Raw genomic sequence first — 22,294 nt, 5'->3', positions numbered from 1 at the left:
CAAAGCAGCCCGCTTGATTGGCATCACCTTCAACATTCACTCCCTCCACCACCGACACACTGCGACTGCAGTGTACCATCTACAAGATGCACATCAGCAACTCACCAAGGCTTCTTCAACAGCACCTTCCAAAACTGCAACCTCTACCACCTAAAAGGACAAGGGCAGCAAGCGTATGGGAATATATAACCTGCAAGTTCCCCAAGTCACACACCATCCTGACTTTGAAATATATCGTCGTTCCTTCATTATCGCTGGGTCAGAATCCTGGAACTCCCTTACTAATAGCACGGTGGGAGTACCTTCACCACAAGGACTGCAGCGGTTCAAGGTGGCGGCTCACCACCTTCTCAAGGGCAATTAGGGATGGGCAATAAATGCTGGCCTTGCCAGCGACATCCATAACCCATGAATGAATTTTAAAAAAACTATTATCCACGGCAAGTCCCACTCACCCATCACCCTATCCTTGCTGAGCTACATTGGCTTGTCTCCAAAAAGCTCAAATTTAAAATTCTCATCATTGTTATTAAATCCAACAATAACTTGCATTTGATCATACCTACCAAAATAATAGTAGTACTGGAGGTGCTCTGGGAACGGTCAGATAGGCAAGAGTGGAACCAGTGAACTGGACACACAAAGGATAAGTGTAGGGAGCGGATGGTAAACTCAACCGTGCCAAAGGTTTCACAAAGGTGGAGGACACGAACAGGGATAACATATAGTGCAGGGGACAATTGAATTTCAAGGTTTATAAATAGATCCATGGAGTAGAAGTGTAAAAAATAATAATGAATACAAAATATTGATTAAACCACAGAACTGTGCACAGTTTTGGGCACTCATTTATAGAATGGATATTAAAGCCAGAGAGCATTTAATGTAGATTTACCAAGATGATGTCAAAGATGGGAGACCATAATTATGAATAGGGACTTGAGATACAAGAACTATTTCCACTGGAGCAGAAAATACCAAGAGATTTAATGGAATTTTGAATATTAAGAGTTTTGATGGAATAAATGGGGCAAGACTTTCCTCGGTTGGATAAAATTTAGCTGCATTTAAATTAAACTCTGACTGTTGCTATTGTTTTAAAGTAATTGCAATTGCTAATTTAGTAGTAAATAGATTACAGGTCAGGATAAGACTAATGTTTATGAAGCTGCATCTCCAATCAGTGACAAGTGGTCACCAATTAAAAATGATCACAACAAAGTGAGAAAAATAAGAAGAAATTTCTTTAAACGGTTGTTGGAGCACATAATACTGTGTCACGGAGTGGTTCAGGCACAGACCATGGCATCTTTTAAAGAAAAATGTAGTATTTGTAAGCAGAGAAAGATATAATGCATTGCAGAGCGAGGGCAGTGGGATTAGTTTCGGGTTACTCTAGCTATGAGCTGGCACAGACAATAATAACCAAAATATCTTTGTGCTGTAACCTTCTATGGTTTTAAATGATTACATTCAGTTGTATTTCTTCATTAATGCTCCTCTCAGAACTCTCAATAACCAGCAAAACAATGATTCATATGAACAATGATAAGCTCAAAAGGATGGTACTATTATTCAAGTGAGACAGGTATGGAGTAAAAATCCCATATTTTAAACCAGTTTAAGTAGAACCTATTGATAAAGTACTGTTGGATATATTTTGTAAAGGAAAGATACAAATTAATATCTTTGCAAACTTTACATATTTCATGGACCTTACTAAAAAGGTTCATACTTTAAACAGTCTCTAAACTACATCCCCATGGGGCAAATGCAAATCCATGAACACTTGCAATGCACTCTCAGAACCCAGGCTCACATTAATTGCTTGCTAGTTTGTCCTGCTTGAATTTCATGGATCTGTAAAATTGGAAAGGACTTTCTTTGGCACTGTTGATTCATTGGTGGATAAATCCTAAAGCAGAATAATAAGATAGTTGGTATCTTGAGAGGTCACGATATATTCAAATTAATGGCAACATCGATATAAACTTTATATATAAAACTGCACATCATCCAACTCGCTGTCAGTAATACCATGGGAGATCATCTAGTAAAATTAGATTTAGAGGAGCATTTGCTTGGGCATAGATGATTCCTATATAATGGGAATAACTTTTACTATAGGAATGGATTTACACTGGAGATGCAGTTTTATAGGCATTAGTCTTATCCTGGCCTGTAATCTATTTATTACTAAATTAGCAATTGCAATTACTTTAAAACAATAGCAAGTCAGTTTAATTTAAATGTAGCTAATTTTTATCCAACCTCACTATGATCCTTTTTTAAAGTGAATAATGTGGGTTTTGCAGTATATTAGAAGAGTTTGCATAATCTTCTGTTGATGTGCAAATTATTTGGTCCAGCAGAGCTCAATGGGCTAATGCTATTAGAAATAAGACACTGTAATGACATTAGTTCTTGTATACTTCCAGAAGCGATCACTGATCACATAAAATATTCCATTAATATTGATCACACTTACATTTTTTTCTATTAATATTCTACACACAAAGTTAAACCAAACTTAGAATATGGTATTTTATTGTTCGATAAATTATAAATATTTTGATTACATGATATGAAACATGCAAAACAAATCAAAACAATGGTTGTTACTTTAATACAATGTAACTAACCCTTTTAGTATAGGAATAACGTCTCAAAATACATTTTAGTGCATTGTATACAACACAAAAAATGTGAAATTTAAAATTACTTTATTTATAAGAATTATTTAAGACATTTCTGATCTACCATTTGCAGGACAGTATCAAAATGTCCCTATTGCAAAGCACTTCCTTTATTTAGGACACTTGCCCAGTGTTCAGTTTTGTGTATTATCACCAGCATTGCAATATATTAAAAATAATTCATCCAACAAACAACAGTGCAAACAACCTGAATTATGTTTCCTCCTGTACCTGGTTCACAAAATTAGATAAACCTTTCTGCAAATATCTCTGTAAAACTGAATGAAACTTATCACTATGAACTACAAAAATACCGGAAAGGCTGATCTCTTATTGCTAGTATAATTAGAGGCTATTATTAGACCAGACCTATGGAGTTGAAGTTAATTTGTTAAAATTATGCAGAACAAAAATATTTATCCACAAAATACTATGATTCAATACAGAGCTGGCATTAGAAAGGACCAATATGAGATGATGATCAGCAAATCCAACATTTGGTATCAACTGTTAAAACTTTCTTCCACACCTGCCAAATAGATTTTTGCATGTGACATGCACTGAATTTGAGCAGATCATTCAGAATATCATATTGTAATGGGATCTAAAGTCAATACTGGATAGACTCTCAATCGTAACCCAAGGTTTTTTTTTCCTTTATTGTCAAGCAATTGTTGATTTTAATGCTCAAGATTTAAACATTAGAAATATCTTGTCAGCCATCTACATTAATATTTATCTTATGCAATTATTTTATGTCGCTATCAGAAAATAAAATGTCACAAATTATTCAAGTCAAAGAAAGTTTCAATCTTGTGTTATAAGGTTGCAGGTTTTAAGAACGGACCTTAATAGTAAAGCCACAGTACTATAAACCACTAAACGTACAGGTTAGATTTGCACTTAACCTATGACACTATTTGCTGCAGCTGTTCACAAGATCAAACTGCAAAATAAACCCCTTTTCTGACTGAAATAAAGTGATTGAGTGATAGGCCTAAAAGATACCCCAATTTTTAAATAAACAAAGGAATAAGTTTTCATGAAACTATAAAACACAAATGAATGTAAAGAACATACATGCTTGGAAGAGAACAAAAAAAAAATCAGCAGACAGCAATTATTCATAAGATGTTTTTATATTGGTTCTGAAGTGTGCCAGAGCAGGGCTCTCAAACTGCTAGCTGAAACCTCAAAGTAAACTTCCCAAATTCATAAAAGACAGCCTTTTAAAAAGAATATATAAAGTGGGTCTTTCTGGCAGCCAGCAATAGTAAATTCAGCAAGTTTACTTTGAGATTCCGGCCAGCTGCTTACAATTCATACATTAATATAGCACAGAACCAATATGAAAGCAGTTTAATTTACCTGCACAAAAGTGGTTGTATTTACCGTATTATACATACAGCACACCAGTTGTTGATCGTTGAAAGTTTTCAGAGCTGGCAATGACCTATAACAGTTCAAGAAAGGTCAATCCCAAGATAAAACCTAGAGTTGTCACAAATCTCTCCAGTAACTGATTTCAAATCAGTGAGCTGTGCACCCCTCGAGGGTGACAAAAATGATTATGAATTCTCCATTGAAAATAATAGAAATTTCTGAAACCTCTAGATATGTGTGTGTGTATGGGGGGGGGGGGGGGGGGGTAAACATAACTGTATAGGTAGATTTTTGAATTCAAAAAGTGGCAATCTCTCTCTCTCTTTCCACTCACTTCAGCACCATTGGAAGGCTCAAAGTACAAGTATTAATTTACTTTAGTCTCCACCTATATCAATGGAAACTTGTATTGTATAAGTTAAGTTTAAGAACCTGCAATGAGTTTGATTATTAATGAAGTTTAATAAGCCAGTTCACTGTCTTGAGTGTGAAATTTAAAACCCCAATTTTTTTTTTTTTTAATATCCTGAATGATTCACTCGCTACTCCAGTAAGATATTACAGCCTGATTCATAAAAACAATGTTTGGGGAAAGCCCAAAGCTCACACATTAGGAATATTTATCCTACAAGTACATAAGCAAATTTTGCACAATAGTGAAATACTGTTTAAAAGGTGCAATTGTAGCAATTAGAAGTCAGTACATCAGTTTAATAAAGCTCTACCAGTCCAGGTAGACATTGTTTTGTGTAACCCCTATAGACCAAATGCATCAATGAGTTCTGTTTGAGAGAATCTTCCATTTTTATTCAAATCAAACTGTTGAAGTTCTTCTGGATTAGGGGTTTGGGTGCCAAATAAATTGTAAAGATCTTGATAAGAGAGTTGGCCATCAATAGATTTAAGGAACAGATCCTGCAGAGCTGCAAAAACAAAAACATACTTAGAAACTTTGACTATGACTTGAGACAATATAAAAGCATTTAAAACAGGAAAAAACATTGTCGTTTCACCTCAAAAACAAAGATGAAAGTTATCCTTTATGCAGCAGATTAAGAGTCCAAAAATTTAGTTTGGATTATCCCAACTCAGTATCCCAAGACCATTTCAGAAGCAGAGCTGTATGCTGGTAAGCTGCTTGGTTTCAATTAGTCCCCTTGTGCAAACACAAGGGGCCTATGCCTTTGCTAATCTGCACCCAAATTCACTGGACCTACATAAGTGGGATGCACCTTTGCAGGTAAGGAGTGTGCCTCCAACTGTCTTCTCCCTGTAGCTGAAGAGCTCCTCCCAGAGTCACAGTGCGGATTTCGTCCTCTATGGGGTATAACGGACATGATTTTTACAGCGCAACAGCTGCAAGAAAAATGCAGGGAACAGCACCAACCCTTGTACATGGCCTTCTTTGACCTCACAAAGGCCTTTGACACTGTCAACCGTGAGTGACTATGGAGATTCCTCCTCCATTTTGGCTGCCTTAAAAGTTCGTCACCATCCTCCACGACGACATGCAAGCCGTGATCCTGACCAATGGATCCATCACAGACCCAATCCACGTCCAGACCGGGGTCAAGCAGGGCTGCTTCATCGCGTCAACCCTCTTCCAAATCTTCCTCGCTGCAATGCTCCATCTCACACTCAACAAGTTCCCCGCTGGAATGGAACTAAACTACAGAACCAATGGGAACCTGTTCAACCTTCGCCATCTCCAGACCAGATCCAAGACCACCCCAACCTCTGTCGTTGAATTACAATACGCGGACACTTGTGTCTTCGCACAGAGACTGAACCTCCAAGTCATAGTCAACATTTTCATTGAGGCATACGAAAGGATGGGCCTTACACTAAATATCCATAAGACAAAGGTCCTCCACCAACCTGACCCGCCACACAGCACTGCCCCCCCAGTACTCAAGATCCACGGCACGGCTGTGGACAACATGGACCACTTTCCATACCTCGGGAGCCTAGTATCAGCAAGGGCAGACATCGATGACGAGATTCAACACCGCCTCCAGTGCGCCAGCGCAGCCTTCGGCCGCCTGAGGAAAAGTGTTCTCGAAGATCAGGCCTTCAAATCTACCATCAAGCTCATGGTCTACAGGGGCTGGAGTGATATCCGCCCTCCTGTATGGCTCAGAGAAGTGGATCATATACAGTAGACACCTCAAATCGCTGGAGAAATACCACCAACGATGTCTCCGCAAGATCCTGCAAATCTCTTGGGAGGACAGACGCACCAACGTTGGCGTGCTCTATCATGCCAGCATCGAAGCACTGACCACACTCGACCAGCTCCGTTGGGTGGGCCACATTGTTCGTATGCCTGACACAAGACTCCCAAAGCAAGCGCTCTACTCAGAACTCCTACACAGCAAGCGAGCCCTAATGGGCAGAAGAAATGTAGGCAGCGGAAGGAGCATGTGGCAAGCCAGACTCCCCATCACCTTTTCCTTCCACGACTGTCTGTCCCACCTGGGACAGAGACTGTAATTTCCATATTGGACTGTTCAGTCATCTAAGAACTCACTTTTAGAGTGGAAGCAAGTCTTGCTCGATTTCGAGGGACTGCCTATGATGATGACATTTAGGGACTATTTAGCATTGTGATGAGTGTCCATATATATCAGATACAAAGCTAACTGAAAAGAAAAGCATGCGATTTTAATTTAAGTGTATGGTTCTTCAGACGAAACATGTTTAAGCTTCCCGTTAAATTGATTAAATGTTTATTTAAAATGTATTCATCTGAAGAGGTCAGTTTAACACCTCACTACTAGCCAGTGTAAATTACATGGTTTAATGTCCTATAATCACAAATATGAAAAGGCTTAATACTCCAGCATACTTTACTTGCTATATGAAGAGGAGAGTAGAAATATGTTACATACGGTTGGGAATAAAAGGAAAAGGTTGATCAATCAAATGATGACAAAGGAACAAAGGAGGAGAATCAATTAAGGCAGACATTCCATGATCTGATGCTAATTATCTTACGATTTCACCTCCAGTTATACATATTAACAGGATTTGCACATTAAACCACTGGTAGTGCAAGTAGGTCTGAAACATTTAAGTGCATGTTTTTAAAATTATATTGCAAGATCGTTTCAATGCTTAGTTTAATGTGAATGAAAATTTTAAACCAAGACTTTTACAAATCTTGAAAAAATGACATACTTGAGTGTATTTTTTTTTTTTGCTTAGCACTAAATACTGAATTTACAGAATTCTATAGGTCATCCCAAAGGACAATGACCAAGATATTTATGAGGAAGGCCATACAACTCATCTTAACTAATCCATCCGCGCAGACACTAGAATTGCCCTTATTTTAGCATCCAATTGTTTCTTAAATAATTTCAAGGTTTATCTCTTCTAAATCTGGAAAGATATTCCAGGTATTGATCGCCATGTTAAGTATTTCCTGATTTCAGTCCTAAATTTATCTTTTGCTAGTTTGTTCCCCTCATCCTACTCTCAATTTAATTTAAATTAATATCCCAGATTTACCCTTTCCATTTCCTTAACTATCTCAGTGTCAGCTGTAACTCAATTGGTAACACTCTCACCTCCGAGTCAGGTGGTGTGTTCAAGTCCCACTCCAGAGATTAGAGCAAATAATCTAGGCTGACACTTCAGTGCAGTTCTGAGGGAGTGCTGCAATGTCAGTGCATCTTTCGGATGAGATGCTAAACCGAGGCCCTGTCTGTCCCCATCAGGTGATGAAAGAGATCCCAAAGCGCTATTTAGAAGAGGAGAGTTCTCTTCGGTGTCCTGGCCAATATTTATCCATCAACCAACACCAACAGATTATCTGGTCAATTTCACATTGATGTTTGTGGGAAATTACTGTGGGCAAATTGGCTGCCACATTTTCTACATAACAGCACTGTAAAAGTACTTCATTGGCTGTAAAACACTTGGAACGCATCATTAAAGGCACTATATTAATATAAGTCTTTCTTTCTATACCTTTATATATGATCACCTCTCACGACACCTCCTTTCTAGCTGGAAAAGCCCAAGTTTCCCAGCCTTGCCTCATAATTCAGTCCTCTCATACTAAGGATTAGTTAGCATCATGGCTCTTCACTGCACTGCCTGCAGCGGGATCTTTGGCAAGTCTCCAATTGTTACTTGTCCATTTTTCCTATCCATTCATAAAAAAGAGCCTCAAAGCACTGATCATCATTGTAACCAATGTTCCCTTTAAGCTGTGCGGCCAGAGCTCCCATATAGCTCCTTAAAGGGGCCACGCACCCCCAAAAATTAAAGGGATCATTGATTGCAACCATGACTACTCTAAATTAGAGCCTTTGGGAAATGGAGTTTTAAAATGTAATCCCACAATCTGTGTGTGTTGTATTATGTTTACAGTGTTGTGGAAATCAAAAAGAACATGCATGACTTTTGGTTAAGAACATAAGAAAATAAGAATTAGGAGCAGAAGTAGGCCATACAGCCATTCAATAAGATCATGGCTGATCTTCGACCTCAACTCCACTTTCTTGCCCTATCCCCATATCCTTTGATTCCTCGAGTCTAAAAATATCTCTCTCAGCCTTGAATATACAACGATTGGGCATCCACAGCACTTTGGGGCAGAGAATTCAAAAGATTCACAACTCTGAGTAATGAAATTCCTTCTCATCTCAGGCTTATAATGCCGGCTGCTATGCCCCAACTTCTAGAATCTCCAGTCAGGGGAAACAATCTCAATATTTATCCTATCAATCCCCCTCAGAATGGTATGTTTCAATGAGATCACCTCTCATTCTTTCTAAACTCCAGAGTGTATAGGCTGAATCTACCCTCAGAGGATAATCCTCTTATCCCAGGAAAATTCATTGCACCACCTCTAAGGCAAGTATATAATTCCTTAAATAAGGAGACCACAACTGTGCAAAGTACACCAGGGTGTAGTCTCATCAGAACCCTGTACAATTGTAGCAAGACTTTCTTCTCCTTGTACTCTAACCCTCTAGCAATAAAGGCCAACGTGCCATTTGTCTTCCTAATTGCTTGCTGTACCTGCACGCTAACTCTATTTCTTGTACTAGGACGCCTAAATCTCTCTGAACACCAATGCAGATACTGCTATCAAGGAGGAGTGTGAAATTCTGAATCAAATAAACAGAGAGAGGCAGTATTAAGGGGTTTAGCAGCTTTGTAAGTAGATAAGTTCCCAGGCCCGGATGAAATGCATCCCAGGCTGTTAAGCAAAGTAAAAGAGGAAATAGCAGAGGCCTTAACCATCATTTTCCAGTCCTCTTTGGATTTGGGCATGGTGCCGGAGGATTGGAGGACTGCTAACATAGTACCCTTGTTTAAGAAGGGAGAAAGGGATAAGCCGAGTAATTACAGGCCTGTTAGCCTAACCTCAGTGGTGGGAAAATTATTGGAAAAAATCCTGAAAGACAGGATAAATCTACATTTGGAAAGGCAAGGATTAATTAGGGACAGTCAGCATGGATGTGTTAAGGGAAGATCGTGTTTGACTAACCAGATTTAATTTTTTGAGGAGGTAACCAGGAAGGTCAATGAGGGTAGTGCGTACGATATAGTGTAGATGGACTTTAGCAAAGCTTTTGATAAGGTCCCACATGGTAGACTGATTTAAAGCCATTGGGCTCCAGGGTAAAGTGGCAAGTTGGATCCAAATTTGGCTTAGAGGTAGGAAGCAAAGAGTAATGGTTGATGGATGTTTTTGTGACTGGAATGATGTTTACAGTGGGGTTCCGCAGGGCTCAGTGCTGGGTCCCTTGCTTTTTGTGGTATACATCAATGATCTGGATTTGAATATAGGGAGTATGATTAAGAAGTTTGCAGATGACACAAAAATTGTGGTTGATAATGAAGAGGAAAGTCACGGACTGCAGGAGGATATCAATCTACTGGTCAGGTGGGCGGAGCAGTGGCAAATGGAATTTAATTCGGAGAAGTGTGAGGTAATGCACTTTGGGAGGGCTAATAAGGAATGTGTATACACATTAAGTGGTAGGCCACTGAGAAGTATAGATGAACAAAGAGACCTTGGAGTGCTTGTCCACAGATCCTTGAAAGTCGCAGGCCAGGTGGATAAGGTGGTTAAGGCGGCATATGGAATACTTGTATTCTATGCCTCGGCCAATAAAGGCAAGAGCAGGGAGGTTATGCTTAAATTGCATAATACGCTAGTTAGGTCACAGCTGGAGTACTGTGTGCAGTTCCGGTTGCTGTATTATAGGAAGGACGTGATTGCACTAGAGAGGGTGCAGAGGAGATTTACTCAGATGCTGCCTGGAATGGAGAATCTTCGTTATGAGGACAGATTGGATAGGCTGGGTTTGTTCTCACTGGAACAGAGGAGGTCGAGAGGAGAACTCATTGAGGTGTACAACATTTTGAGGCGCCTGTATATAGTGGAGAGCAAGGGCCTATTCCCCTTAGTGGAGGGGTCAATTACAAGGGGGCATAGTTTTAAGGTGGTTGGTGAAAGGTTCAGAGGGGAATTGAGGGGAGGGTTCTTCACGCAGAGGGTTGTGGGGGTCTGGAACTCACTGCCTGGAAGGGTGGTAGATGCAGAATCCCCCAGCACATTTAAAAGGTGTTTGAAGTGCCATAATCTGCAGAGTTACGGACCTAGAGCTGGTAAGTGGGATTAAACTGGATAACTTCTTGTTGGCTGGCGCATATACAATGCTAAGTACTGCAGCGAATCAAATACGGCCAGGGTGATCTCCTGGACTAGCTTCAATCGCCTGGACAGGTCAGAGAGAAATTTTCCCAGATTTTTTCCCCCAATTGGCCTGGGTTTTTAAATCTGGTTTTTGCCTCTCCCAGGAGATCACATGGCTCCAGTTGGGGTGGAGTGTAGAATGTTTTGTTGCAAGGGGTGTTGCAGTTGTGTGGGGCAGACTGGCTGGGCTGGGTTCTCTATACCTTTCCGCCATTGTTCATTGGTTTATAAGTAATCTTTAGGGCTGCTGACCAAGGGCCGTGTGGCTCTTTGTCGGCCGTCGTGGGCATGCTGGGCCAAAATGGCCTCCTTCTGTGCTGTAGATTTCTATATTTCTAGGACATGCTTTCTTTTAACTGTTCTGAACATTTGATATACTGCCTTGAAACTTTGTGAAAATGTAGGCAAAATCTGAGGTCATGGTGTAGTACAAGAGAATAAAGGTGAAAGCAGTGGTGAGAATGGATTTAATGGTGTAGGTGATTCGTTCTGCCCTAAAAACCAAGACTAACTGGCATGATTTGTTTGCCAACACAAAGATTGGGAATTGAGAACAAGGCAAGTACATTAGTACACGGGGCAAGAGAAGAGCTGGTGATAATCGGCATGTAGAAGTTGACATAAAAGACGGGCAGTCAGAAGTGCTTAAAAATGGGTTTACACATGCTTGCAAACAGAAGGAAATAATCAAAGAAAAATGTAGTTTTATGAGCAGGTACTTGTACATAAAGCTTCTCATAATTTTTTTTCATTCTCATCAAAATACATCACCAATACTCAAACAATTATTTTCTTCTTTGAGAGGAGTAAATTTTACCAGGATTGACAATTTGTCAAGTTAAAATTAATTTACTTGCATTTAAATGTCCTCCAAGAAACTTTAAATTTATCTGGCTGAGTTGAATTACTAGAGAGAGAATATATAAACACTTAAGCAAACAGCTCTAGAGATCACTACTGATTTTGCCACAATCATGTCCACAGATATCTCTAAATGTGCATCAGTTGTTAAGATTACAAAGAATGTACATCAAATAAGCAGTGCAATATATGCTGAATGTTCAACGTAGTCTTTGTATGAACAGTGGTTTAAAACTCACCTTTTAAATTTGTAATCCCAGGTAAAGATAGGTGTTTTAATTTGACATTCCTTTTATTGTTTTTTTTAGCTACTGTTTTTACTGGAAATCTTGGAGACACCAAGGACTTCACTGTAGAAGTTGAACTTGTATTACCTGTAAAATAAAAGTATTATTACAAATAGATCTATATTAGTTTATACCTCATTTCCATGGACTTGTAGGGAAAAATAGCATAGAATCTAGTGCACAGAAGCAGACCATTCTACCCACCTATTCTATGCCGGTGTTTATATTCCACCCTCTAATTACATCTTCTCATGCTGCCTTTATATCATTATACTCTTCTCCCTCATGTACACATCAAGCCATCCCTTAAATGCTATCTGCTTCCACAACTCCATGTGGCAGCTCTATGTCCACATTCTCACCACTCCCATGCAAATAAATTCCTCCTAAATTCTTTATTTGATTGGTTAGTCGCTATCTTATATTTATACCCCCTTGTTCTGGACTTGCTCACAAATGGAGACAGTTTTTCAATATCCACCTCATCTAATCCCAACACAATTTTAAAGACCTTTATCAGATCTCCTCTTCGTGTTCTCTTTTCCAGAGAAAAGAGCCCCAAGCCAGCTCAATCTTTCCGGATGGTTACACACTGAATTTTAATATCCTTGTAAATAGTTTCTACACTTGCGCATGCTTCAATATCCTTTTTGTAGTAAGACAACCAGAACTGCACACAGTTCAGAGGTTCAAGTGCTCCAAAATACAGGACTCACTTCACTGCTAATGTACACTGGAAAAAGGAAACAAGATTCATAAAAATAAAACTATAGGACCAAGTGAAACCACAGCTGAAGAAAAACCTCAACCACTGTCCTTGTCCTACAGCAAAACAAAGTCTCAACAAAGCAGAATGAGGTGCTGATTTAACCCCTCCCTCAAAGAAAAAAATGAAATATTCCAAACTGCACATAACTTATGCCTGTACCAATTAGGGCCTCCATTATTCCCTTGATTATTGCCCGCCCCACCGTAAAGTTATTATTTAGGGGCCTATAAACTACGCCCACCAGTGACTTTTTCCCCTTACTATCTCTAATCTCCACCACAATGATTCAACATTTTGTTCATTAGAGCCAATATCGTCTCTCACAACTGCCCTGATATCATCCTTTATTAACAGAGCTACCCCACCTCCTTTCCCTTCTTGTCTATCTTTCCGAATCATCAGATACCCCTGTATGTTTAATTCCCAGTCTTGGCCACCCTGCAACCATGTTTCTGTAATGGCCACCAAATCATACCCATTTGTAATGATTTGTGCCGTCAACTCATTTACTTTATTTCGAATGCTGCATGCGTTTAGGTAGAGTGTTTTAATCCTAGTTTTTAAACCATGATTTCTAGTTTTGACCCCTCCTGCAGCCCCTTTATATTCAGTGGCCCTTTTTGTTTTTTGCCTTGGGTTTCTCTGTCCTCCACTTTTACTCATCTCCTTTGTCTTTTGCTTTTGTCTCCTTTTTGTTTCCTTCTGTCTCCCTGCATTGGTTCCCATCCCCCTGCCATATTAGTTTAACTCCTCCCCAACAGCACTAGCAAACACTCCCCCTAGGACATTGGTTCCGGTCCTGCCCAGGTGCAGACCATTCGGTTTGTACTGGTCCCACCTCCCCCAGAACCTGTTCCAATGCCCCAGGAATTTGAATCCCTCCCTGCTGCACCACTGCTCAAGCCACGTATTCATCTGCGCTATCCTGCAATTCCTACTCTGACTAGCACGTGGCACTGGTAGCAATCCCGAGATTACTACTTTTGAGGTCCTACTTTTTAATTTAGCTCCTTGCTCCTTAAATTCGTCTCATAGGACGTCATCCCTTTTTTTTAAACCTATGCCGTTAGTACCAATGTGCACCATGACAACTGGCTGTTCTCCCTCCCTTTTCAGAATGTCCTGCATCCGCTCCGAGACATCCTTGACCCTTGCACCAGGGAGGCAACATACCATCCTGGAGTCTCGGTTGTGGCCGCAGAAACGCCTATCTATTCCCCTTACAATTGAATCCCCTATCACTATCGCTCGCCCACTCTTTTTCCTGCCCTCCTGTGCAACAGAGCCAGCCACAGTGCCATGAACTTGGCTGCTGCTGCCCTCCCCTGATGAGTCATTCCCCCTCAACAGTACTCAAAGCAGTGTATCTGTTTTGCAGGGGGATGACTGCAGGGGACCCCTGCACTACCTTCCTTGCACTGCTCTTCCTGCTGGTCTTCCATTCCCTAACTAGCTGTGGACCCTTCACCTGCGGTAAGACCAACTCGCTACACGTGCTACTCACGTCATTCTCAGTATCGTAGATGCTCCAGAGTGAATCCACCCTCAGCTCCAAATCCGCAACGCGGTCCGTCAGGAGCTGGAGGCGGATACACTTCCCGCAGATGTAGTCGTCGGGGACCAATAAATCTGTTAACAATCTGTACAAAATGCCCCATCTATGGTGGGGGGGCAGGGGGAGGGGGGTGTAAGGTCATGCACTTGCGCTGGGGTAAGGCACTTTGACTGGGGGAGGGCTATGTCCTTTCTCACTTCTGAAGTCAAAATGGATCATGTTACAATGTGCAAAGTTAGGCTGGGAGGTTCCAGTTACACATTCCACAGAAACTTCAGGGTGTGGCTTATCCTCCAAGGGGACCAATCAGAAATAGGTCATGTGATAATTCAGTTAGTACAAATAGACGCATCCGTTTTTAAACCTTAGTGACTTCCGCCTCTTCCTTTTACCCATCCCAGTCTCAATTTCCCAGAATTGCAAATCAAACCCTGGTTAAATTGAGATTTTCAGGCAGGCAATCTACTTTCTCTCCTGTCTTTGCCATTTCTCCTGTTAAATTAGCCAGTAGAGGATTCAAAAGAATAGCAATAGTTGATATAATCTTTTGTTCCCACCCCCACCCACTTCTCCCCAAACTTTCCATTCCTCACACTGTGGAAGCCTAAGTCAAGACACTGGAGCGAGAAGACAGACTACAACTGGTGGAAGAAATTCTTCATTAGAACACAAGAACATAAGAAATAGGAGCAGGAGTAGGCCATATGTCCCCTCGAGCCTGCTCCGCCATTTAATACGATTGCGGCTGATCCAATCTTGGATTCAGGTCCGCTGCCCAGTCCGCTCCGCAAAACCCCTTATCGTTTAAGAAATTGAATAAATTTAAGACAGAAATAGACAATGTCCCAGCTTGCACAGCTCTCTGAGACAGCGAATTCCACAGATTCACAACCCTCAGAGAAGAAATTTCTCATCTCAGTTTTAAATGGGCGGCCCCTTATTCTAAGATTATGCCCTCTAGTTCTAGTCTCCCCCATCAGTGGAAACACCCTCTCTGCATCCACCTCGTCAAGCCCCCTCATAATCTTATACGTTTCGGTAAGATCACCTCTCATTCTTCTGAACTCCAACTACTCAAGAGGCCCAACCTACTCAATCTTCCCTCATAAGTCAACCCCTTCATCTCCGGAATCAACCTAGCGAACCTTCTCTGAACTGCCTCCAAAGCAAGTATATCCTTTTGTAAATATGGAAACCAAAACTGCACGCAGTATTCCAGGTGTGGCCTCAACAATACCCCGTACAGCTGTAGCAAGACTGCCGTACTTTTATACTCAATCCCCTTTGCAATAACGGCCAAGATTCCATTGGCCTTCCTGATCATTTGCTGTACCTGCATACTATCCTTTTGTGCTTCATGCAAAGGAACCCCCAGATCCCATTATACTGCAGCACTTTGCAATCTTTCTCCATTTAAATAATAACTTGCTCTTTGATTTTTTCTGCCAAAGTGCATGATCTCACACTTTCGAACATTATACTCCATCTGCCAATTTTTTGCCCACTCACTTAGCCTGTATGTCTTTTTGCAGATTTTTTGTGTCCTTCTCACATTGCTTTTCCTCCCATATTTGTATCGTCAGCAAACTTGGCTATGTGACACTCAGTCCCTTCTTCCACATCGTTAATATAGACTGTAAATATTTGGGGACCCAGCACTGATCCCTGCACCACCCCACTAGTTACTAATTGCCAACCAGAGAAATGAACCATTTATCCCGACTCTCTGTTCTGTTAGCCAGCCAATCCTCTATCCATACCAATATATTATCCGCAACCCCGTGAACTTTTATCTTGTGCAGTAATCTCTCCAGCTGAGAGAAGGCAAAAAAGAAGTAGAAAGAAATCAAAAGGCGACGTCACAGCCAACGTGGTAAGTGATTGGCTGCTGATTGGTGAGTAGTTTTCTTTTTCTTAGTCAGTAACTTTTAACATTGTTGGCGCCAATTTAAGTGTATCTAAGGATTAAGTCATGGCAGGACAGCTCGGTCACGTGATATGCTCCTCCTGTACCATGTGGGAACACGGGGACAACACCAGTGTCCCTGACGACTACATGTGCGGGAAGTGTGTCCACCTCCGGCTCCTGACGGTCCGCGTTGCGGAGTTGGAGCTGAGGGTGGATTCACTCTGGAGCATCCACGATGCTGAGAATGACGTGAGTATCACGTGTAGCGAGTTGGTCTTACCGCAGGAGAAGGGTCCACAGCCAGCGAGGGAATGGAAGACCAGCAGGAAGAGTAGTGCAAGGAAGGTAGTGCAGGGGTCCCCTGTGGTCATCCCACTGCAAAACAGATACACTGCTTTGAGTGCTGTTGAGGGGGATGACTCATCAGGAGAGGGCAGCAGCAGCCAAGTTCATGGCACCGTGGCTGGCTCTGTTGCACAGGAGGGCAGGAAAAAGAGTGGGTGAGCGATAGTGATAGGGGATTCAATTGTAAGGGGAATAGATAGGCGTTTCTGCGGCCGCAACCGAGACTCCAGGATGGTATGTTGCCTCCCTGGTGCAAGGGTCAAGGATGTCTCGGAGCGGGTGCAGGACATTCTAAAAAGGGAGGGAGATCAGCCAGTTGTCGTGGTGCACATTGGTATCAACGACATAGGTAAAAAAAGGGATGAGGTCCTACGAAATGAATTTAAGGAGCTAGGAGCTAAATTAAAAAGTAGGACCTCAAAAGTAGTAATCTCGGGATTGCTACCAGTGCCACGTGCTAGTCAGAGTAGGAATCGCAGGATAGCTCAGATGAATACGTGGCTTGAGCAATGGTGCAGCAGGGAGGGATTCAAATTCCTGGGGCATTGGAACCGGTTCTGGGGGAGGTGGGACCAGTACAATCCGGACGGTCTGCACCTGGGCAGAATCGGAACCAATGTCCTAGGGGGAGTGTTTGCAAGTGCTGTTGGGGAGGAGTTAAACTAATATGGCAGGGGGATGGGAACCAATGCAGGGAGACAGAGGGAAACAAAAAGGAGGCAAAAGCAAAAGACAGAAAGGAGATGAGGAAAAGTGGAGGGCAGAGAAACCCAAGGCAAAGAACAAAAAGGGCCATTGTACAGCAAAATTCTAAAAGGACAGAGGGTGTTAAAAAAACAAGCCTAAAGGCTTTGTGTCTTAATGCAAGGAGTATCCGCAATAAGGTGGATGAATTAACTGTGCAAATAGATGTTAACAAATATGATGTGATTGGGATAACGGAGACGTGGCTCCAGGATGATCAGGGCTGGGAATTCAACATCCAGGGGTATTCAACATTCAGGAAGGATAGAATAAAAGGAAAAGGAGGTGGGGTAGCATTGCTGGTTAAGGAGGAGATTAAGGCAATAGTTAGGAAGGACATTAGCTTGGATGATGTGGAATCTATATGGGTAGAGCTGCAGAACACCAAAGGGCAAAAAACGTTAGTGGGAGTTGTGTACAGACCTCCAAACAGTAGTAGTGATGTTGGGGAGGGCATCAAACATGAAATTAGGGGTGCATGCAATAAAGGTGCAGCAGTTATAATGGGCAACTTTAATATGCACAGATTGGGCTAACCAAACTGGAAGCAATACGGTGGAGGAGGATTTCCTGGAGTGCATAAGGGATGGTTTTTTAGACCAATATGTCGAGGAACCAACTAGGGGGGAGGCCATCTTAGACTGGGTGTTATGTAATGAGAGAGGATTAATTAGCAATCTCGTTGTGCGAGGCCCCTTGGGGAAGAGTGACCATAATATGGTGGAATTCTGCATTGGGATGGAGAATGAAACAGTTAATTCAGAGACCATGGTCCAGAACTTAAAGAAGGCTAACTTTGAAGGTATGAGGCGTGAATTGGCTGGGATGGATTGGCGAATGATACTTAAGGGGTTGACTGTGGATGGGCAATGGCAGACATTTAGAGACCGCATGGATGAACTACAACAATTGTACATTCCTGTCTGGCATAAAAATAAAAAAGGGAAGGTGGCTCAACCGTGGCTATCAAGGGAAATCAGGGATAGTATTAAAGCCAAGGAAGTGGCATACAAATTGGCCAGAAATAGCAGCGAACCTGGGGACTGGGAGAAATTTAGAACTCAGCAGAGGAGGACAAAGAGTTTGATTAGGGCAGGGAAAATGGAGTATGAGAAGAAGCTTGCAGGGAACATTAAGACGGATTGCAAAAGTTTCTATAGATATGTAAAGAGAAAAAGGTTAGTAAAGACAAACATAGGTCCCCTGCAGTCAGAATCAGGGGAAGTCATAACGGGGAACAAAGAAATGGCGGACCAATTGAACAAGTACTTTGGTTTGGTATTCACGAAGGAGGACACGAACAACCTTCCGGTTATAAAAGGGGTCGGGGGGTCTAGTAAGGAGGAGAAACTGAGGGAAATCCTTATTAGCCGGGAAATTGTGTTGGGGAAATTGATGGGATTGAAGGCCGATAAATCTCCAGGGCCTGATGGACTGCATCCCAGAGTACTTAAGGAGGTGGCCTTGGAAATAGTGGATGCGTTGACAGTCATTTTCCAACATTCCATTGACTCTGGATCAGTTCCTATAGAGTGGAGGGTAGCCAATGTAACCCCACTTTTTAAAAAAGGAGGGAGAGAGAAAACAGGGAATTATAGACCGGTCAGCCTGACATCGGTAGTGGGTAAAATGATGGAATCAATTATTAAGGATGTCATAGCAGTGCATTTGGAAAGAGGTGACATGATAGGTCCAAGTCAGCATGGATTTGTGAAAGGGAAATCATGCTTGACAAATCTTCTGGAATTTTTTGAGGATGTTTCCAGTAGAGTGGACAAGGGAGAACCAGTTGATGTGGTATATTTGGACTTTCAGAAGGCGTTCGACAAGGTCCCACACAAGAGATTGATGTGCAAAGTTAGAGCACATGGGATTGGGGGTAGTGTACTGACATGGATTGAGAACTGGTTGTCAGACAGGAAGCAAAGAGTAGGAGTAAATGGGTACTTTTCAGAATGGCAGGCAGTGACTAGTGGGGTACCGCAAGGTTCTGTGCTTGGGCCCCAGCTGTTTACATTGTACATTAATGATTTAGATGAGGGGATTAAATGTAGTATCTCCAAATTTGCGGATGACACTAAGTTGGGTGGCAGTGTGAGCTGCGAGGAGGATGCTGTGAGGCTGCAGAGCGACTTGGATAGGTTAGGTGAGTGGGCAAATGCATGGCAGATGAAGTATAATGTGGATAAATGTGAGGTTATCCACTTTGGTGGTAAAAAGAGAGAGACAGACTATTATCTGAATGGTGACAGATTAGGAAAAGGGGAGGTGCAAAGAGACCTGGGTGTCATGGTACATCAGTCATTGAAGGTTGGCATGCAGGTGGTTAAGAAAGCAAATGGCATGTTGGCCTTCATAGCAAGGGGATTTGAGTACAGGGGCAGGGAGGTGTTGCTACAGTTGTACAGGGCATTGGTGAGGCCACACCTGGAGTATTGTGTACAGTTTTGGTCTCCTAACCTGAGGAAGGACATTCTTGCTATTGAGGGAGTGCAGCGAAGGTTCACCAGACTGATTCCCGGGATGGCGGGACTGACCTATCAAGAAAGACTGGATCAACTGGGCTTGTATTCACTGGAGTTCAGAAGAATGAGAGGGGACCTCATAGAAGCATTTAAAATTCTGACGGGGTTAGACAGGTTAGATGCAGGAAGAATGTTCCCAATGTTGGGGAAGTCCAGAACCAGAGGTCACAGTCTAAGGATAAGGGGTAAGCCATTTAGGACCGAGATGCGGAGGAACTTCTTCACCCAGAGAGTGGTGAACCTGTGGAATTCTCTACCACAGAAAGTTGTTGAGGCCAATTCACTAAATATATTCAAAAAGGAGTTAGATGAGGTCCTTACTACTAGGGGGATCAAGGGGTATGGCAAGAAAGCAGGAATGGGGTACTGAAGTTGAATGTTCAGCCATGAACTCATTGAATGGCGGTGCAGGCTAGAAGGGCCGAATGGCCTACTCCTGCACCTATTTTCTATGTTTCTATGTTTATGTGGCACCTTGTCAAATGCCTTCTGGAAGTCCAAATACACCACATCCACTGGTTCCCCTTTGTCCACCCTGCTCGTTACATTTCTATGTTTCTCAAAGAATTCCCCTTCATAAATCCATGCCGACTCTTCATGAAGAGTTATCAATGCTATGAATCTCCGCTGCCATAAGTGGTAGACCATTCCTTCAGGATACAGCTAGATGACCAGATGCAATTTTTTCCTATTCTGGATGGATGAGCTGAGGAAAGCTGAATGGATTCCTTTATCTGTATTTATCTTGTGGTCTCACTTTCACTGAGCACCTGGCTAAATTTAGGAACTCGCTATGTGGGGAAATTATGGAAAAAACTGTATTCTACCTCACCCCCGTCAAGTTAGTGCATCATTTTAGAGAATAGAACCCATCACAGAACTCAGGATGATTTTATTGGTGTCTTCACTACTTTGCTTGTTTCAGTTTACTTTTATACACAGCTGCTGTGACTGCCTATCTAATGATGAACCAGCTTGCACTGGCAACATAAATAGCCTAATTGATGCTATGTGCTTTTGAACTCCAGCAACAACTATCAATGATATTCACAGTTAGCACATGAAGGGCTCATCATCAGACAGTTATGCTACTTCCTTCAACATAACTGGCGGCCTTGTTGATCTACACTAGCTTCCAATAACAGAAAAATAAAAATGTACTAATTAGTTTTAAGCTCTTGGCTTTTAGAATGACAAATGTCTCAGAATGCAGGATCAAATGTTTATAAATAAAGGTGACAGTCGGTAGCTGTGAGCATGCACTGTACTCCACTGGATGCTTGCTTGCTCCATATGAGACCTGCAAGTATTTAATAATGAAATAGAAAGTACAGCACCATCATTTCTCATCATTAGCTCGAAGACCAATTATATATTCTCGGGTTATGTTATCCGACTCCTGCTGTATGGTCACCTCTGATATCATGCTAGACACATCACTTTACAAAGAAAACAGCAGGACTGCTTATTAACCCACCTGTGCCTTTTTAAAGCAAGCTTTTCTTTTGAACTTCAATTGTATGTTTTTTCCTCAGCAGTTTAAACTGTCAATAATGACGAGGAATTTGTGTAATTTTTTCACTGCTGTAACAGATATTACATTTTCTTCTGTTGCAAACAGGGCTTTTATTTCTCCGACACAAATGAGTAAAGTGAGAAACAAATATATGGCCCACTGTTACCTGTTGGACAGAGCATTCTCATGGACTACCCATCCCAATCATGAGTAATGCCAATTCCTTGGGAGACGAGAAAAAATCTAATGCAATATTTCAGGAAAAACTCTGGGAAATTCCTCAAGATTCCCCAAGACAATCAAGCAATCATAACTACCTATTACACATCACTAGGCATATTTAACTAAATCAAGTTTCTCCCTAAACATATCCAATAACCATAAGCGACTATTTCCATTCAAAAGGATACACCCAAAAGTATGACTTCCTACTCCAGTTTCTCTTGCCAGCAGCTTTCCAATTCTCTGTGGCTACAGGTGTGGTGCCAAAGGAATGGAGGACTGCTAATGTTGTACATTTGTTTAAAAAGGGAGAAAGGGATAGACCAAGTAATTACAGGCCAGTCAGCCTAACCTCGGTGGTGGGAAAATTATTGGAAAAAATTCTAAGGGACAGGATAAATCTTCATTTGGAAAGACATGGATTAATCAAGGACAGTCAGCATGGATTTGTCAAGGGAAGATCATGTCTGACTAACATGATTGAATTTTTCGAGGAGGTAACCAGGAGGGTCGATAAGGGCAGTGCGTATGATGTGTATATGGATTTTAGCAAACCTTTTGATAAGATCCCACATGGTAGATTGGTCACGAAAGTAACAGCCCATGGGATCCAGGGCAAAGTGGCAAGTTGGATCCAAAATTGGCTCAGAGGCATGAAGCAAAGGGTAATGGTTGATGGTTGTTTTTGTGACTGGAAGGCTGTATCCAATGCAGTTCCGCAGGGCTCAGTGCTGGGTCCCTTGCTTTTGTGGTATATATCA

General features: G+C 41.7%; 1 protein-coding gene across 5 annotated transcripts in view; it reads right to left on the bottom strand.

Annotated features, from left to right (window-relative positions):
- Positions 1–2,530: 2,530 nt before the first annotated feature.
- Positions 2,531–22,294, bottom strand: part of efcab14 (EF-hand calcium binding domain 14) — a 125,907-nt gene continuing 106,143 nt past the window's right edge. For 4 of the 5 annotated variants that reach the window (XM_070886969.1, XM_070886972.1, XM_070886970.1 and 1 more), the window contains 2 exons: positions 11,901–12,035; positions 2,531–5,002 (listed from right to left, as the gene is read on the bottom strand). In XM_070886969.1, coding sequence (XP_070743070.1) covers positions 4,836–5,002; positions 11,901–12,035 — 302 coding nt within the window. In that variant the 3' untranslated portion in view covers positions 2,531–4,835. The remainder of the gene's footprint in view (positions 5,003–11,900; positions 12,036–22,294) is intronic. The other variant, XM_070886971.1, reaches the window with a different exon arrangement.

This window comes from Pristiophorus japonicus, chromosome 8 (assembly GCF_044704955.1).
Source record: "Pristiophorus japonicus isolate sPriJap1 chromosome 8, sPriJap1.hap1, whole genome shotgun sequence".
Lineage (NCBI taxonomy): Eukaryota > Metazoa > Chordata > Chondrichthyes > Pristiophoridae > Pristiophorus > Pristiophorus japonicus.
The sequence above is the reverse complement of the archived record's forward strand: the minus strand, read 5'-3'. Positions and strand labels throughout refer to the sequence as shown.